Source organism: Pleuronectes platessa, chromosome 17, assembly GCF_947347685.1.
Source record: "Pleuronectes platessa chromosome 17, fPlePla1.1, whole genome shotgun sequence".
In the NCBI taxonomy this organism is placed as follows: Eukaryota; Metazoa; Chordata; class Actinopteri; order Pleuronectiformes; family Pleuronectidae; genus Pleuronectes; species Pleuronectes platessa.
In genome coordinates this window covers 15,652,728-15,670,273 of record NC_070642.1, presented here as the reverse complement: position 1 = coordinate 15,670,273, position 17,546 = coordinate 15,652,728, and the positions used below count along the sequence as shown (strand labels likewise).

General features: G+C 44.1%; 1 protein-coding gene across 2 annotated transcripts in view; it reads left to right on the top strand.

The window, feature by feature from the left end:
- Window positions 1-17,546, top strand: part of stxbp5a (syntaxin binding protein 5a (tomosyn)) — an 87,186-nt gene that overhangs the window by 37,304 nt on the left and 32,336 nt on the right. For both annotated transcript variants that reach the window (XM_053445870.1, XM_053445871.1), the window contains exons 5-7: window positions 7,829-7,963; window positions 14,980-15,043; window positions 16,280-16,363. In XM_053445870.1, the coding sequence (XP_053301845.1) occupies window positions 7,829-7,963; window positions 14,980-15,043; window positions 16,280-16,363 (283 nt within the window). The remainder of the gene's footprint in view (window positions 1-7,828; window positions 7,964-14,979; window positions 15,044-16,279; window positions 16,364-17,546) is intronic.

The following is a 17,546-nucleotide window of genomic DNA, read 5'->3' as shown; positions in this document are numbered from 1 at the left end:
CCCTCCGACTAAACTCTCACTATTTTGGGTCACTCGCTCTGCCTCTGAGGCTTCCCCTACACTGGGCCACAGGTGTGAACCCCGCCGAGCACCTGACGCTTTACACCAGCAGGGTATCACACACAGACGCACAAACTATAAACAAGCAATTAATATCCGCAGCTGCCCACACACACACACACACACACACACACACACACACACACACACACACTCACAGGGAACATAAATACACACAACGCTTCCGGATGGTGACCGCGGTCTGTGCCCATTTTTTTATGTCCAGGAACCATTTTACAGGTGATTTTATACGTCTGAGTTTATTAAGTACTTACACACCATGTATTATTACTACTAATGTTTAAAGGCACATCATAACGTTTTTAGATTAATTCCCGTCCTTGAAGAAACCACTAGGCTCTCTTGACTCCAGTATGCTGAGATAATTAACCTTCAGAGAGTCCAAACAAGCGCGTGATGAATTTCTCCTCAGCTTTAACACTTTGCTGCCTCGAGAAGCGTTAGTGTCTCATCAATATCACTAAAGTACATTATGCCTGCAGGGTCATTTTTTTTAATTTATTCTGGGTGATGAAAGAATTGATTGTATTGGCTGACAAACTATCAAATTATTTTACAAGCACGAGCATCAACACCGTGCGCAGGATATATCATCTTTCTTCTTTTCAATAACTTAGCAGTCAACTCTCAAATTATATTTTCAAACTGTCCTTGAAGTCCCTGACACTGAGTTAATAATTGCTCCGTCTTGCAGTATTAACACGATGATGACAGAATTTTGCGATAAGTCAGCAAGGTCGCAAAAAGTTAATCATCACATAGTTAAAAACAGGAAAGCTTATGATGCATTCTTTCCAATATCAAATCAAGATGAGCGTAAATGCTAAAACACTTCACCTCCTTCCAATGTCTCCTCCAATCACAAATGCAGTGAATACCCATCAGACATATCATATCACTGGCACTGCTCTGTCATCGTGACAAGTGGTTCACGGGTTAAACGTCACGGCTGATGAGTTGTGACAACCCTGATGTGATGGACAGGTTGGCCAGCAGCGACTTTAAGGGCGGGTTGTGTTCTTACGGAGGCGCTTGACCGTCTCTGACATTTAGAAAGCACCGCCGTCCAACGCAGCGACCCTGAGACGCAGCATCTGAAGAGGAGCCGAGCGGGAGGGGGGGGGGACGGGGACGGACGAGACGGGGGGGCAAAGATGCTGCAAAGTCACTACAGACATTCGGGAGAGGAGAAGAAAAGTAATGGCAGCAAGGGGATGAAGCATAAAATGATGCAAAATAGAACTGAGAGGTAAAAAGAAAAGTTGAGAGGACGGAGAAGGATGATCAGTTGTAAGTCGACTCTTCAATCCCTGGTTAAAAATTCACGAGGACGAATCCCGCCTTTCACTCCTCATCCATACATAATATGTACCGACTGGACGATTAGAGGAGAAGATACTGACACTTAAGAAATAATGTTCGAGCACTAACAGCGGTTTTACCTGAGGGCTTTACTGTCTCACATAGTCCCAGTCTCTGCTTATAAGTCACGTAAGCAGTCAAAGCACAGCAGCTGTGTCTTGCCGATCCGAGAAGTGAAAGTGATAAAGTTTCAGTTTGAACGTTGAGACTTAACGTCACCCGATGATGTTGACGGGCTTCAAACTTTGATGATGTGCATCACGACCTGGCCTCCTTAGGGGCTTATGAACTAGAATGACACTCAGTGGAGGTTTGAGCAATTCCACACATTATTGGTCTTGCTCCTGAAGTAGAACGATCAGAGAAACAAGGGAGTTGGTCTGATACCCTCAATGATTTATTTGTCGTAAGAAAGAGTCGAGGAAAGTTCTCAACTGAACAAATTTAGCAAATACATGAAAGTTTGCGTTAACTTTGTGTGTGACTAGTCCACACCTCTTTCATCTGACTCGGAAGTGCTACAGTTTTAGCTTCTAATGAATTATTTGGGCTGTTACAGATGATGTGGCTTTGCTGACTCATTTGTGTTGGAGAAATCCTACCCAGCAACAAACCTCTCATTCTTTACCTCTTTATTCTAGCAGAGAATATGAAAAGCTTTATATATTGTTTGCAGATCAACACTTTTGTGATACACAACTGCCTCAAACCTAATGGGACCATCAGGGTTTTGTTGGGCCCTTTTCTTTTCAACCTTCTTATCAGCCAGTTCAGCAAAGTGTCGTGCACTCTGATAAGCTTATAAGATCTCCGCTGGCTCCGAACGCGGCAATATCGCTTATCTCAGCTTTTTTTTGTTTTTAATTAAATGTGCGCCCAGCTCTTGTCGTCCCGATCAAGACTTTTTAATAAAGTTGTCAAAAGAAAACCCATGAGGTTGCATTTCCAAGTGGCTTTGAGAAGATCATAGTTCAAGGTTAACAATCGTTGTCGAAGGAGTAGCGGAGAGATTTTAAGACCAACAGGATGGAAAGTGACAGATTTGTAAAAACCTCAGAGGGTCTTTTTCGTCGAGCTTCACCTTTGCAGCTTTGTTTCTCCCCCGAGCTGACTGTTTGTTTCAAAGCTTGACTTTAACTTGTCAGGGTGAGGAGGACAGGGCAGCCATTTCCTACATCAACAAAAGCACAGTCACCCAACCAGAACTGCAGCGACAGCTTCCTAACAGGGTGCAACAGAATACAAAGAAAGCCAAATGCCAAGCCAAATGAAGCGCTTGTGTTTAAACTGACCCACATACCTCAAGGTACATTGTTAGCCGCAGAGTTTTTTTTTGTTATCACATAGATTTAGATCTTTTGCATTACGTTGGTGTCTGTGCGGTCGAGCAGTAAGACTTGAATCATGGGTAAACAGCTTCCAGTCTTCCAAAATAGAGCTACACTTGAAACGTGAGAGAAAATAGTCCATGTGGTGATGTAAACAAAATCTGAGAAGGTCGTGAAAACCACACGAGGTCCCGTGTACGTGTGGACTAGTGGTAGGGAGTGGTATTGATTTTTTCATCTTACCATTAGCCAGAAATTGATAAAGTGTACTTAAAAAAGATTTTTCAAACTCTTCCCTACATTGTGTTTGGGTGACATTCACATGGATAAATATCTGTTGCAAACAGCATCTTTCCTTAAAGCCAGCTAGCATCAGAAAAGATTAGATTAGTAATTTAATTATAAAAGCACTTTCACTGTTGACAAGGACGAATCACAAAAATAAGGTATAATGTCAGCACAGGCCCAAAATGCTGCCAACAATTCCTCCAGTAGCTTTTACATTTTCATACATTTATTCTCTAAATAAATAAATAATTCACCCTTTAAAGTCTGTCCATCGTCAGGACCCGTTCCAAACTCCTCCGAACAGATCCCCACCTTCCCGACCTTCTCTCTCTCCTCTCCCCCCCCCCACTGCTGAGAATCATCGGTTGATGGGTGAAAGCAGCGTGGCGGAAAGCCCTCCCAGCGTCAGCATCCATTCACATCAGATCACAGGCTCTAGGAGAGAGGGGAGGAGGGAGGAGAGGAGGAGTTGAGACAGACTGGGCCTCAGCCAGAGAGCGGTGAGTCAGTCTGTGGGCCGGAGTGTGGGGATGCAGCGAGCGCAAAAAAGAAATCCTGTCGAGTCACTCTGGCGTAGGATGCTCTCGTCACCTCCCGGCCTCACAGGAATGCACTGCAACTTCGGATGCCATCGTCAACGCAGGGTGATATGATAGGAGATAATGGGTGGGGGTGGGGGGGCCTAGGTCACACCTAAACCCACCGCTCACACAAATGTGACTCGATCTGTTGAAGGAGATTTTGTTTACCGGAGCAGTAACTGTGCGTCCCTGATATATTTGGTCTGAGCTGCTTTTATCTCTCCGTCTCTGGAACGACTCAGACACGTCATGCTGATAATCAAACAACATAAATCTCAGGTTTCACTTAAGTATTTTTGAAGGCGGCACAAAAAAAGCTAAAAATATCTTCTCAGTACTTTGTCGTCGTTGGTCCTGCATCAAGCACACGACTGAAAATGGTTGATAAAAATGAATTATTCAGCAGAGCGGAGTTTACACTGAGATATTTCACTGGGTAAGGTTACTTCAGGGCTGTGAGGATTATAACCCCCCCCCCCCCCAAGAACTTTTTATTTTTTTATTTTATATTTTTTCTTTTACTTGACCTTCTAACTGTAACAATGCATATATTAAAAAGAACTGTGGGGGTGAACCAACCTTTACATTGGTGTAATTAATGATAAAGGCACATACTTTAATTAATTCTCAGAGGCGCTCCCCTGTCTGTGTGTGTGTCTGGGGGGGGGAGTGCTTGAGAGAGACTGTGTGTGTGTGTGTGTGTGTGTCCCTTATCAGATTAGGTTCCTCTTGACTGAGACCCTGTAGGTAGATTGGGGCCTCTGGTCTCTCAAGCACTTTTATGCTGTCTGTGCCAGATCATCATTGAGTTATTTAAATTGACTTCATCTAAATAGTTGCTGAAAGGAATATGTTCTCTTACTAAGTGCAAATCTAAAAATATCTGTGTGTTCAGATTATTTGAGATGAGCAGCTAAGATCTTAGAGGACCAAAATAGGCTGCTTTGATTCTTATACACAAAGGGACAGCTGTTATAATTTGAGGCGCTGCAGGAACCTGGGTCTAAATTATGTTCCTGGGAAGTAGTTTCCCTTTTCGAATGACCGAAGCAGAAAGTCCCTAAAAGGAGTCTGTTTCGATATAGATCCGTCAGGAATTAAGCCTAATTCTCACCTAATTTGTACGATCAATAAATGTTCTAATTGGGAATTTATGGTCTCAATCGCTAGTTTAAAGTCTTCTACAGTACGGCATGATGTAAATTATGGTGTCATTTACATCTGAGCATGGATACGTGTGATTGACACCTATTATTGTCCAATGGGTGCAGGTCCCAAGTGTAGGCGTCCTGCCCTCCTCCAAATATGGTTACTTCTGGTATTAAAAAAACAAGATGGCGCGTAGAAATTGCAAAACTTTGAGGCTTCAAAACCGCAATTTGGATGACATCATGCTGGGTTAGCAATTGTTCATAATCAATATGATACAATATTCTGATAATTCTACATTATATTAAAACGATTCAAGTTATATTATGTCTGTGATTATTGTTTGAGCCGACAAACCTTTATTAAAGGACCAAAATCATCTTTTTTACACCACATTATCATTTAGTCAGCCAGTGAAGTGGTCGGTGCCATGCTGAAGGGCGAATTACACAAAATCTGTTCAGTGAAGGAACCTACAACAAGATAAAACCAGTTTGGATCAAAGTTTTCAAATTGATGGTTTTCTAATTACAAGCAGGTTCATTGTGGCAATAATCCTCTTTGATGGGAACATCACAGAAAACCCTGTTTCACAAACGGCGATTTTGCAAAGTTTCCCCCTCTCCCCAATTCATTTGCAGTGAACTGTCCTCTCATGCAACTCTAGCCCAAAGTGCAGAGAGCCTCAGCGTGTTGTGTGTGGCAGGCATCTGTCATTTCCGAGGCAATGTGTTTGGCCCTGAGCCTGCAAGCTGGCAGCTGCCTTTGTGTGTCGTGACCACTTGAAGCTGGAGATTTCACCAGGAGACTCGTGCGTGCACAACAAGTGTGAACGCGGCGAAACGCACGGAAGTACACAAACACTTGTGTTTGCATGCACACGAACACACACACCAAAGAGACACACACACACTCTCACAAACTGCGAGCAAATTTGTATAATTATGCTCCCGACACTGCCTCTCAGTTGGCCCTCAAATACTGGATCTCTGAACACTTAATCATCGAGCTTGCATGTGCACACGTTCGCAGATCACACATATATTCAACGTGGATTTGCATACAATGCATTTATAACTACACTAATTCATATCTGCAGCTATGAAGCATGCACGAACGCAAATATACACACGCGCATTACAAAAAACACATCTGTACACGCTGTGCTTTTATGTGACAAAATCACATCCATGAAAACTAGCACATGAACACACTCCAGCCTCATATACACAGACAAGGCACATCTGTTTGTGCAGATGGAAAAAAAAGACATTAAATCCAGTCGACAGTCTGGATATAACAGGCTACTGGATATGAGGACGGCACGAGTTGTCATGAAAAGTCATGTTGCTCTTAGTCATCTTGCCTGGTTAAGTGAGTCTGTGGTGTGAGTGTGTACTCAGCGATCAACTGGCCGTGTTTCAGTGAGTCGGCTCCTGCTCCTGCAACACTGTCTTCAAATGAAACGTGGTCCGAAACAGCTAATTAGAACCAGCAGATACATATTTTCTCTCCTGGTTGAGATTTGAAAATCCAGGCAAATTAATAGTGTATAGAGAATAAAGAAACCTTGTTGTTCTCAGATGAGATAGAAATTTGTGCAACTCGTAAAACTCGCATATTTGATCAGGCCAGGTCGTGTTACTCCTGTATGTTGTGTCTTTTCCTACGTTTGGACTGTGTGGATGAGATTTATGTTAAGTAGCCCAGCAACTCAGCTCAGAAATATGAATATATTCATGTGTTAGAGCGAAGCAGCCGGACAGACAGGGAAGGTGTGGGTGAGTGTGTGTGTGTGTGTTTTACTCTCAACACAGCCCTGCAACAGAAGTGTGGGAGATACAAAGCTCTGTGAGCATTAAAGCACAGGACTTAAGGTCAATGCAAGGACATGTTTGCTCCAGTTTGTGTTTAAAGTGCTGATACATCTTTAACCCTCTCCTCTACACCACACACCACATCTGGACACTTTGTCAAATGTTCAAGAAGAAACATCCTTCTTGTCCTGATTACATTAACATCCTCAATTCTTTCTTCCAGCAGAGGAATTTAGTTCGTTTCATAATTTTGGTAAAAGATAATGAGACTCATCTTGTGCTTCTAGTCAGATTTTTCTTAACAACATGTAGTAAATGTAGCCCTGAATCATCAAATGTGAACCATGCTGTAGTTTTCCTGGAGAGGATCTTGTGAAAGCAACTTGTGTCAAGATACTATTAAATCTTATTCTTTGACAAAGCTACTTAGTCCCTCTTTGACAGCCGTTCTTACATTCAAATATGAAACTTGTTGTGCTGAGTGATTCCATTTCTGAATGTGAGTTAATCTGCACGGTAAAAAAAAACTCCAGTGTGTCGTTCTTATGAATAATGGACAGAGAAGAAAGTGCTGTAAAAAGAAATGGTTACAAATTCGGTTCCCTCTTCCTACTTAGGTGGGTTTTCCCAGCTGATGAAGCATGGGGTGGGGGGGTTGGTTGTCTTAAAGGAGCAGGGTCACTTGTTTAGTAGCTCAAACCGCCGCACAGAATCCAAAAAGGATCGCCGGCGGAGCTGGACGACCTTGAAATATTAGCCAGCTGGATTACCAAGGTTGAACATTATTATTCCTCAGATAGATCGGAGGTTGAATGGAAAGATGGATGAAAGAACAGAATGATGAAAAAGGGATGAGAAGATGAATGGATAGCTGCAGTTAAGGAGGGAAGGGTTTATAACCTCTCATTACGCATAAGTCTGATGGATGGATGGAAGGGGTTAGGTTGAGGGGTTGATGATGAAAACAGGAGAGTTCTGGGTGTCTCTGGCCTCGTGTGTCCTGTAGGTCTGGAGACAAGGAGCCCAATGAATGACTCAAATCTCTGCTTTGACCCGGCCGAGTGGTAAATAACCCTCTCGACGTTTTGCATAATTCATCTCTCCTAATAGGTCATCGGGTGATTTTCTCCACCGGAGTCTGTCTCTCGGTTGTTGTGTAACCCCCCGATTGTCCAAACCCTGTCGCTCACTAACGCTTTGTCTCTCCTCCGTCTCTCCACAGAATAACTTACGTCCACCTGCCCTTCCAGAGCAAGTGGCTGTACATCGGCACGGAACGAGGGAACATCCACATCGTCAACGTGGAGTCCTTTACCCTCTCAGGCTATGTGATCATGTGGAACAAAGCCATCGAACTGTAAGTGTCACCTCAAACTTTCTTCCTCTGTTGCTTTGTCTTGTCGGCGGGATTTGCGAGACTCTTGCCCCGTGCATGGGGGGGTGGGGGGGGGGGTCTGTTTTCAAAGTAAACCGCTGATGCACCGATCAATAAGTGAACTCTGCATGAATCCAACTCATATTGCCCATACTGCGACGCCGATCTCTAGATCTTATTGATTCACCTTGCAGCCCCTTAAGTGAGGCGTGGCGGGGCGGGGGGGGGGGGGGGGGGGGGGGGGGTGTTTGTGCAATCAGCGTTTTGCCTTTGATAAAGGTTATTGTAGTTTAGACGTAATGAGATGAGAGAGAATCATTAGTCAGTCTATCATTGCCAGGCACAGTATCCGACTTCAGGTAGTGAGCGACCTGTCTCCTCGCGGTTTCAATGGATCTGTCAGTTTGGATCTGACAGGCTCCATTTTGGTTCCCCGCTGTAGCGACTTAAATTATTCACTGGAGCGTTTTGCTTCTTGCCATCCCCTCATCCCCCTCTCCCTGTGTGTGTGTGTGTGTTTGTGTGTTCAGAGAGAGGGATAAGAGGAGGAGGGATGGAGAGGAGAGAGGGGGGGGGGTTGAAACAGGTGTCTGTCGAGATCAGTGTATGGCACACACAGACGTCTCGGCTCGTCGACAGGGCTGCAGGGAAGGAAAGTCGAGAGTGTGCGGTGGGGAGAGAGAGAGAGAGAGAGGGAGGAAGAGAAGGAGGAGGAGAAGGGGAGTATGACAGAGAGGAGTGGGTCGGATGAGACAGGGCTTTTTTCCGCCTGGGGAGAAGGACATGCAGAGAGGATGTGTGATGGAGGAGAGGAACAGAGTGGGGGCAGAAGGATAAATGCAGGTGACAGAGGGCAGGGCGGGAGACGGTTTGGGGAAGGAAGGAGACGTGCAGATGAGTGTAGGACGGAGAGAGGTTTCCAATTAAAGGAAAAAAGGAGGGCAGAGGAGGAGGGTAAGCAGTGATAATGAAGAGATGGAGGATGGATAAGATCAGAAGGTCGATACCGAGGTTCCTCCTGACAAGGACGAGCAATAACTTTTACTTTGTTTTGGTGTAATTCTAATCTCTTCTTATTCTCCTTCACCTTTACTGTATGTTTCTCTCTTTTTTAAAGTTGTTTTACTATGATCACCGATACGTTGTTCCAACATATCAAATGCTTAGAAAAAGTGAAAAAAACTAACTTCCACCATTGGGTTATCGGAGCATCTGGTGCATTCAAAAACACTGGGAATAATAAATTAATTGGCAGATGCATCTTGACTTAATGGACTGCATCTTTGCACCGATGCAGCCGTAAGATGTTCCTCTCTTACACCTAAACTAGTAGGTAAAAGCAGGTTTTTTAAACGTGGATTAACAAATTAAAAAAGGGGAATGACTCCTCTCCTATTGCAAGTAGAGAAGTAATCTTGTTAGATTGTTACAAATGAACCAGAAACCGAGAAGCTCTCACACCATCGAGTGACGGTTGTATCCAGACCAGTTGCAGACAATCACACTTTAACTTGTCTATTTACTGCTTTGATGACAAATCCCCTTCGGCCACTAAGAAGCAGCCTTATCTAAAAACGCTGGAGTTTTCCTGGGAATTAGAAATTGAACATTGTGCCACTTTCACATCAAACTAAAGGTCAGACGGTCTGTAAGTGGGACTTTAAACAGCCTCCGTCCTCTAAACATTCAGCGTGTTGCTTGTCCGAGATAATAAAAGTCAAAATTTCCATTTATATTTGCTATAATCCGGTGACATGCACTTTCCAGACAATAAAGGAGACCAGTTATGTTTTTTTATGGCTAATGTTACTTTCATACAACATTGACCTGCATATGAACCCTCACCCGCCCTATATTTTCTGTTTTGTGAAGCTGCTTTCAGACATGCACTGAACTCCAGCCGTCTCCTGAATTAAACTGGAGTCAGAGGATCCTATTTAAAACTCAGGACATTGTCCAAATGAGGATGTGGATATTGTCTTGGCAAGTGGCTGTTTCAAACACGTGGCAGATGCAAAATGTCCAAAAACATCCTGAAGAAGCCATTGATAGAGGATGTCATCGAGATTTTTTAGAGATTTTGGCGATAAGGTGCCGACGCCTTTGTCGATGTGGAAAAACACGTGATCTACCCAGGAGCCACTGATCGTTCCGGACTTTTTCCTGTTGTTGTGAATGTGTCTGACCTGGAGAATCTCACAACTGCCTTTTTCATATGTGAAAGAGAAAGTCTGCATGTCTGGAAACAGCTTTACAGATACAGCATCTGCATCCACTCCCCTCTCTGCTCTCTCCTCGGTTCCTGCAGGCCACCCGTAACAACAATGACTCTCTGTAGAAACCCGCCCATCATCTGTCCTCACATCGTGCTCCTCCACCCCCGAACAGCTTTGTTTAACCACCACAACTGGTTTGACATAACGTTGTTTCCATCCAAAACTGCAGCCCTGCACAATTAGCCTGAGGAAATGAGCTTTCTCGGCCATTCTGTGCAATATTATTATGTTTTGAAGACGGCAGATGCTCTCAGATTGCGTGTCTGTGTGTGAGCGTATGATTTGTCTCTGTGGCTTGATGCAGATCAGAGAGGTGTGGGGTTGCTCTCTTGTTCTCCTTTGCCAGCTGTGAAGGGTCAGGACGGTGCAGATCCTTCCTCCGTCATTGTTCTCCTCTAACGCCTGCCTTCTCATCTAGTCTCCTTGTCAGGCGAAGCTAGCACTTGAGATGAATTAGCCGCAAAAAGAGCCATACAGATTAGCCGGGCGACAGAAAAAGTTCCTTAAAATTGTTTGTGATTTATTAAATGCTTTATTTTTATCAAGCGTAACAGTGCGTCGCTTTTCCTCAAATGAATGAACCCGTTGCAGGACTTCTCATTAGTACTATTGTCAGCTACACACTGTAAAGTGCGAGTGAAAGCATTATTTGAAGACTGTACCTAAAGCCCTGCCAGCTACACCTCTCCTCTGTTGGATTTGTTGTAATGAAGCTAGGATGTGGCGAGCTCCGGGGTCATCTTCCCTCGGGCCCTGCTATTTGGAGACGAGCTGTGGAAGCCGTGCCAGTGGCCCCGGGCCTGCCCTGGCCTGGCCAATTGCTCTGTGTGTGTGTGTGTGTGTGTGTGTGTGTGTGTGTGTGTGTGTGTGTGTGTGTGTGTGTGACTCACACCTCTGTTCCCTCTCACTGTGCCGAAAAGACTCACACACACATGCTGCAGGAATTACATGGCACCAAAGTTCACTCAGTGCTGTACACATTAAGGGCACTGCAGCAGGGCCACATGTAAATCTGCCTGTGTTTACATGATTGTCGGCATGTATGCAGGGTTCTGTACATGCATGTTAATGTGTGTAGCTGGCAGCATGTGTTAGGCTGCGTCTTTGTGTGCGTTTGATTTGATGCAGCTTGATGGTCGCTGGGTACAGAGCGGCGAGGAGGAAGTGGGACAGGAGTGGTAAAATGTTAACGGCTCAGTGTGACACATAGTTCATGTGAAGACGTGCGCCCCGGAGGCCTCTCCTGCTCTGACCTCTTTCATGTTCTCCCGCTCTCCCACTCACGACCCTGAAGCTACTGTAAATACTTTGTTTGCATCTCAGAATGTTCCTGCATGATGTGGATTTAATCACGTGTGGGTTCATCGGCTGGTTCAGCACATCAGGGAAGGTTCTGAGTATCCTTCAGCATCCAGTGTCCTGCAGGCCAATCATCCCAGTGACTCCAGGGGTCGGCCAACAGTCAACTTCCCTATAGGGGACACGGCTTTCATTCAAAACCCCCAACGTCCTTCGAGGGAGAAATGACAAATTACAAGTTGAAATCATTTTTACTCGGTGCAAGGATTTGTGTTGGTAAAAGATATTGTTGCTCATATGGTCCTGCCTCAGTCTTCACTGCCGTGTTGAATTTTATATAAGTCTCCATCTGTTGCTTGTTCAGTTCAGTACAAAACTTAACCTGCCAAAAGTAAAAACTGCTGCATGTTAACCAAGTATTGCTTTGCAGCTATGTCATCACTTCATTTTAGTTTCTGTTACATTCTCTGTTTTTCTGGCCACATGCAAGTTTTGAAAGCAATGGCATGTCAGTTTGGGCTGGGATATAAACAGAGTCAGTGACTATAACAACTAAAAATGTCAAAATATATTGACATATTGCTTCTGCATTGTGCAAACACAATAAGGAGATATAACAGAAAATGGATCATTAGATTTGTTAAATGTTTTTCGAGAGTCTGTCGAGGGGCATTTTGCTTTTATTGACTTGATAGCAGGTGTGACATTGGAGAGAGAATGGGGGAGGATGTGTAGCAGTCAGGGTCTAAACCTGTGGCCTCTGTGGGAGGCTCAGGGAAATCTCAGGTCACATGCGGTATACAAGAGGTTTTCCAAACCATGTTGCTGCTGTGACACATGGTGACTGCGCCTCTGCCACCTGAGAGAGCGTCAGCCGTGGTGACACCAGATGTTCGGGTCCTCACCGTGCACTTTATCTGAAGTGTGTGTGTAGTAAGGCTCTTAAATAAGGCATGCTGACAGAAAACCTGTTCATTTGAGGGTTAAGAATTTGTTTTGGAGTCATGGTGAGAATTAAGTTTAGGTTGAAATTGAAAGCTATATTCTGAGGACTCCCCATGGAGTTCGGCATGTAGTTGTGGTTAAGGTGAGAGTAAGTGTCAATCTGTCAAGGGGGTGTGTGTGTGTGTGTGTGTGTGTGTGTTTGTGTGTGTCTCTCCTCTAGCACTGGTGAGATTTGTTAAATTAAATGAGATGTGGCTCTTCCAATTGCTTACACACTGAGAAACAAATGCTATCTTGTCACGTGTGTGTGTGTGTGTGCTCACATTGCATGTGTATATTCCCTTTGATGTGTGTGTGTGTTTGTATGTAAGAGTGTGAGTGAGATATGTAAGACCTTAAATCAAAAGCCGAAAGATAAGAATGAAACTGCAAATGATGCAATGAGAGAGACAAACACATGCACACAACACATGCACACAACACATGCACTTATAAACACACGTAGCCAAATGTTCTTGTCCCTGAAGGCCTCTTCACTCAGTATGCAGAGCGCAGAGTTAATAGGAGTATACAGGCAGAAATGTGTGGTTACAGGAGCGTGTTGAAGTAGTTAAGCAGGCAGCGTGTGTGTCTGTGTGTATTACTGTCTTTGTGAGGACCGGTTACATTTTTACGACCTTCAGAATAAGGGCATTTAGGTTAAGCAGGGATTTTTTTTGTGGGGGGGGGAGCTGGTGCTCATAACTTTAAAGGGCTGGTTGAAGTATTGATGTCAGGGTTTGGGAGACCGTTGTGTTTCAGACACAGGTTGCTGTCCGGTGTTTGGTTGTGATGCTTGGAGTTACCGGGCAGTGAATGCATTATGTTAATTAACAATCCTCACAAAGACAGACGTACAAAGATGTGTGAGTTTGTGTGGGTGGGTTTGTGTGTTTGTGCCAGAGTATAGGGATGATTTTTTTTGGGAGCCTGTGCTCTGCCCGTCCTGCCTCTGTTGCTATGGTGATTCCTTTATCTCCCAAACCTGAACGTGCATTTTGTCGACTTTCCGAAAACGCTCTTGTCCGATTTATTTACCGTACAACAGGTTCTTTAACAAATTCAGATCGGTTCCGGAGCGACGCAGGGGAACGCTGAGAACACTGCGTCTCAATTCCTGCGAAACAAAAGGAGATAAACCATGTGGGACAGGAGAGAGACGGGCTTTTGTGCGATCACGTTGTGTTTTGCAACAGAGCAAGAGGGTTGTCGTTATGGGCGTGTGTTTAACAAATGGGCTCCGGTGTTAAAGATGTGTCTTAATTGTGCCGTCATGCAAATGTGTGGCTGTATCTCTCTGTGTGTGTGTCTGTATCTCTCTCTGTGTGTGTGTGTGTGTGTGTGTGTGTGTGTGTGTGCATGCTGCTGTGGCCGGCTGTTAGCTGGGAGACAGGCAGTGAAGGGGGATTAGATAAATCAACAGCTCCAGCTGCAGCAGAGCTTAGGTAATAAGGCTCTAACAGGCTAAATATAGAGACAACTGACTGACTGACTGACTGTCTGCCCACTACCTGCTACATTCACACACACACACACACACACACACACACACACACACACACACACACACACACACACACACACACACACACACACACACACACACACACACTGTTTGCTGTAAATTGGGCAATTGGGTTCAAATTTGTATGGATTTCCATTAAATATATTCTTCATATTGAGACGTGTACACATCTTTTCATACTCATCTTTCACTGACAGACTGTAGCATGAATAAAAACATTCTGCACTTCTGAGACACAGGCCAGAATAAGGACTTTTGCCTTCCCTCCTTTTTTTACATTACTTACATTTGGTTGCATCGCCTTCCGCTTCCTCCCCTCTTGTCAGACACCCCCCCTCACCCTTCCTCCCCTCGTGTTCCGGGCTCTAACAGTCACTCTTCTTTAAGCTGTGACCTTCTCTTGCCTTCCTCAGCCCGCATCATATCTTTAAGGCAGGGCAGGTTAGGTAAACTGCGCTGCCACGTGGCACACAGCGAGCAGATTTGACATAAGGCTGTCTGGAGGGTAAAGCGCAGACGGGAAAGGGGGGGAGATGAGGGGGCAGCCGAGCATTTGGAGCTGTCTGCTTTGCTGACATGCAAATGGACACTTGCACGGACAAGCTCGCCCGCACACACAGACACACACACACACACAGACAGACACACACACACAGACCCACTCACAGCCATTGGGGATCGCCTGGCCGGACAGAGCCATCCATCACAACCTTCAGTGAGCTTATGTCTTTGAACAGCCTTTTAGAGCCTCGGAGTGATTGACAGCTCTGTCCTCCCTCGTGGACCGTCCTCAGGTTCAAAGACACTTGTATCCTACCTCAACCCTCTCTTTGTCCCTATGTGATGTGAGAGAACTGTGCGTCTATGGCCTCGTTTTTTGATGTTGATCTCTCTTCTTCTTTGTGTCTCTCAAGGTCCTCCAAGGCTCACCCCGGACCTGTCGTCCATATAACTGACAACCCAATGGATGAGGGAAAGGTAAACGCTAAATTTCATCGAACTAAATACTTGTCACTCTCCTTCCTTGATCAATCATACACATTTTATGCAATGCCCCAGATTAAACCGCTTATCCTCAGCCTGGTTTCAAAAGTATTTAGTCCTATTTGAGATTAGATGTGTTGGTGTTCCAGGGTCTGTGATCAAGGATTAAGTCTGTTTTTTAGCATAATGCTACTTGATGAGTCAAGGATTTCATCAGCGAACGTGAATGAAATGTATAAGAGTTTTTTTTTTGCAATGCTTAATTTCTCTGTGGAGGTTTTCGTGAAGTAATATTAACATTCAGTGTTTCTCATCAAAATGTGTTTTCAGTTTCATTCAAGTTGAACAAACTCCTCTCATAAACATTTGAGCTTGTTTTTTTTAAAGTAGTTCCATACCTCATTTACATCCATGTTAACTGGACTGAGAAACCACAGGTACACGATGCAAACGACACACTCTTTAAAAATCGCCATAATGTTAATAACTGACAAAAACTCACCTGGAAACCTTTCAGGTCATACTAAAAATGTTGGGTTACATGGTCTCCAACAGATCACATTTAAACATAAAGGTTTATTTCAATAAAAGTGATTTCAGTAGAGTTTACCTATAGAAATCTGCCTAGATCAACCAAGATCCATGAATAATTCCCTGGGAAATTGGTCAAACTTGTGGTGTGATAAAAACAACTTCTGCATCTGCACCATTTTTCTGAATCCATTCCAAAATTAATGGATGCTTTCTTGGCCCGCGTCCCTCCACCAAGTTTCATGGAAATTGATTCTGTAGTTTTTGAGTAATTCAGCTGTGGAGCAAACCAACAGACGGGTGGAGACATAACCTCCTCGGCGGAAGTAGCTGCCTGTTGTGAAGTGCCATTCGATGGTAATTTCCCGGGCTCAAAACAGAATGTCCCAGTCACCTTAGTCATACATATCTGATTCTTAAAGTACAGAGATTAGATGTTGTCTCTGTAAATAAACACCTCATGTTCTCAAAAAATAAATAAATCTCTTTGCATTTTCTATTATCATGTCTTATGAGCCAAGGAGAGCAGGTGTCCCCCCCGAGCCAGTGTCATCTACTCGCACCTGACTTCCTTTCATGCTGTGTTTGAATGTCAAATGTATTACCTCTTCCTCTGCCCATCACGGGGTCTATTCTATCTCCCTTCTGTCATCTCTGCCACCTGTCGCACTGACTCGCCTGTCGCTCTTCCCTCTCCAGCTTATAATTGGATTCGAGTCTGGGATCGTGGTCATGTGGGATCTGAAATCAAAGAAGGCCGACTATCGCTACACTTACGATGAGGTAGGCAAATCTCTCCTATTTCCTTTCTTCTCCAGCGGCTTCGGATCCACGGAGTATCTTTTAATGCAGAAACTTGGAAATTAAATCACATATGCATGAGCTGATCTGTATTCGGTGGCGCGTGTAAGAGAGTTTATTCTTGGAACAAAAAACGGGAGCTTGAGAGTTTACTGCAGCTGACAAGGCTCGCTTTGAGTTGTTTCTACGTAGTGTGCATACACACACCTCTGTGTCCTCTGTCACCTGGGTTTTAGAGCTGATGATAGTTCAAACAGAGAGTGCTGAGTGGGAAGGAACAGGGCTTTCTACTTCCTGTAGGGTGGAGGTTTACTGGATTTCATAGGATATGTGTTGTTTGTGTTTTACGGCAAATTTTAAGCGAAGTCACCGAAGCCGTTTTATACTGAATTTATCCAGAAGGGCTGTGTGCAAAAAACGCTGAGTCAGTCGCTTTGGTTATTCTCCTGAGTTTGTCCAGCCAACCCTCTACTGAAATGTCTTATTGAGCCCAAGTGAGAATACAGCAGGATGTTGTCCTGAGAATCCACAGTAAGCAAGTGGATATGTTGAGGGTGTTTCTATTATACAATGGATGCAAATTGTAAAAAAAACAAAAAACTATTACAGGATGAAAAAGAGGTGTCACACTCGTAGAAGTTGCCGACGAAGATGTCAACTTGGAATGACAACGGAATTAAAAAGCGTTTTAGTCATAAGCATAGACTTTGTTGTTCGTATGTGAAACGGCAAACAGTGGAAACCCTTTCTGACCTAATCGTCAAAGCTCGTATCTTGAAATGGCTTAAATGAGATATTCATATCTGAGAAGAATTGAAAAGCTCATCAAATATAATTCCTCAACATTTGCTTTAGAAAGAAACAATCATGAAATGACTCACCTAGTGAAATCAGTGTATTTTGGTGGCACTTAAATGACAAAAATAAATAAATTGTTATTTTCACAATAGTGTCAGTAATATTTCTTAAATGCAACTTTTCTTATGATTTATCCTGTACAGTGCCACAGGTACACGTATCCGAGGTGAGGTTGACGGTAGATTTTTTTTCGAGCATATTATGGTTGTAAAAAGGGCAGCTGGGTTCTGCAAAAGGTCCACTTTTTAAAGCACTGAGTCATGAGGCTTTATTGGCTTCCCCAGAGGCCACAGTGTGTGCTTCTATA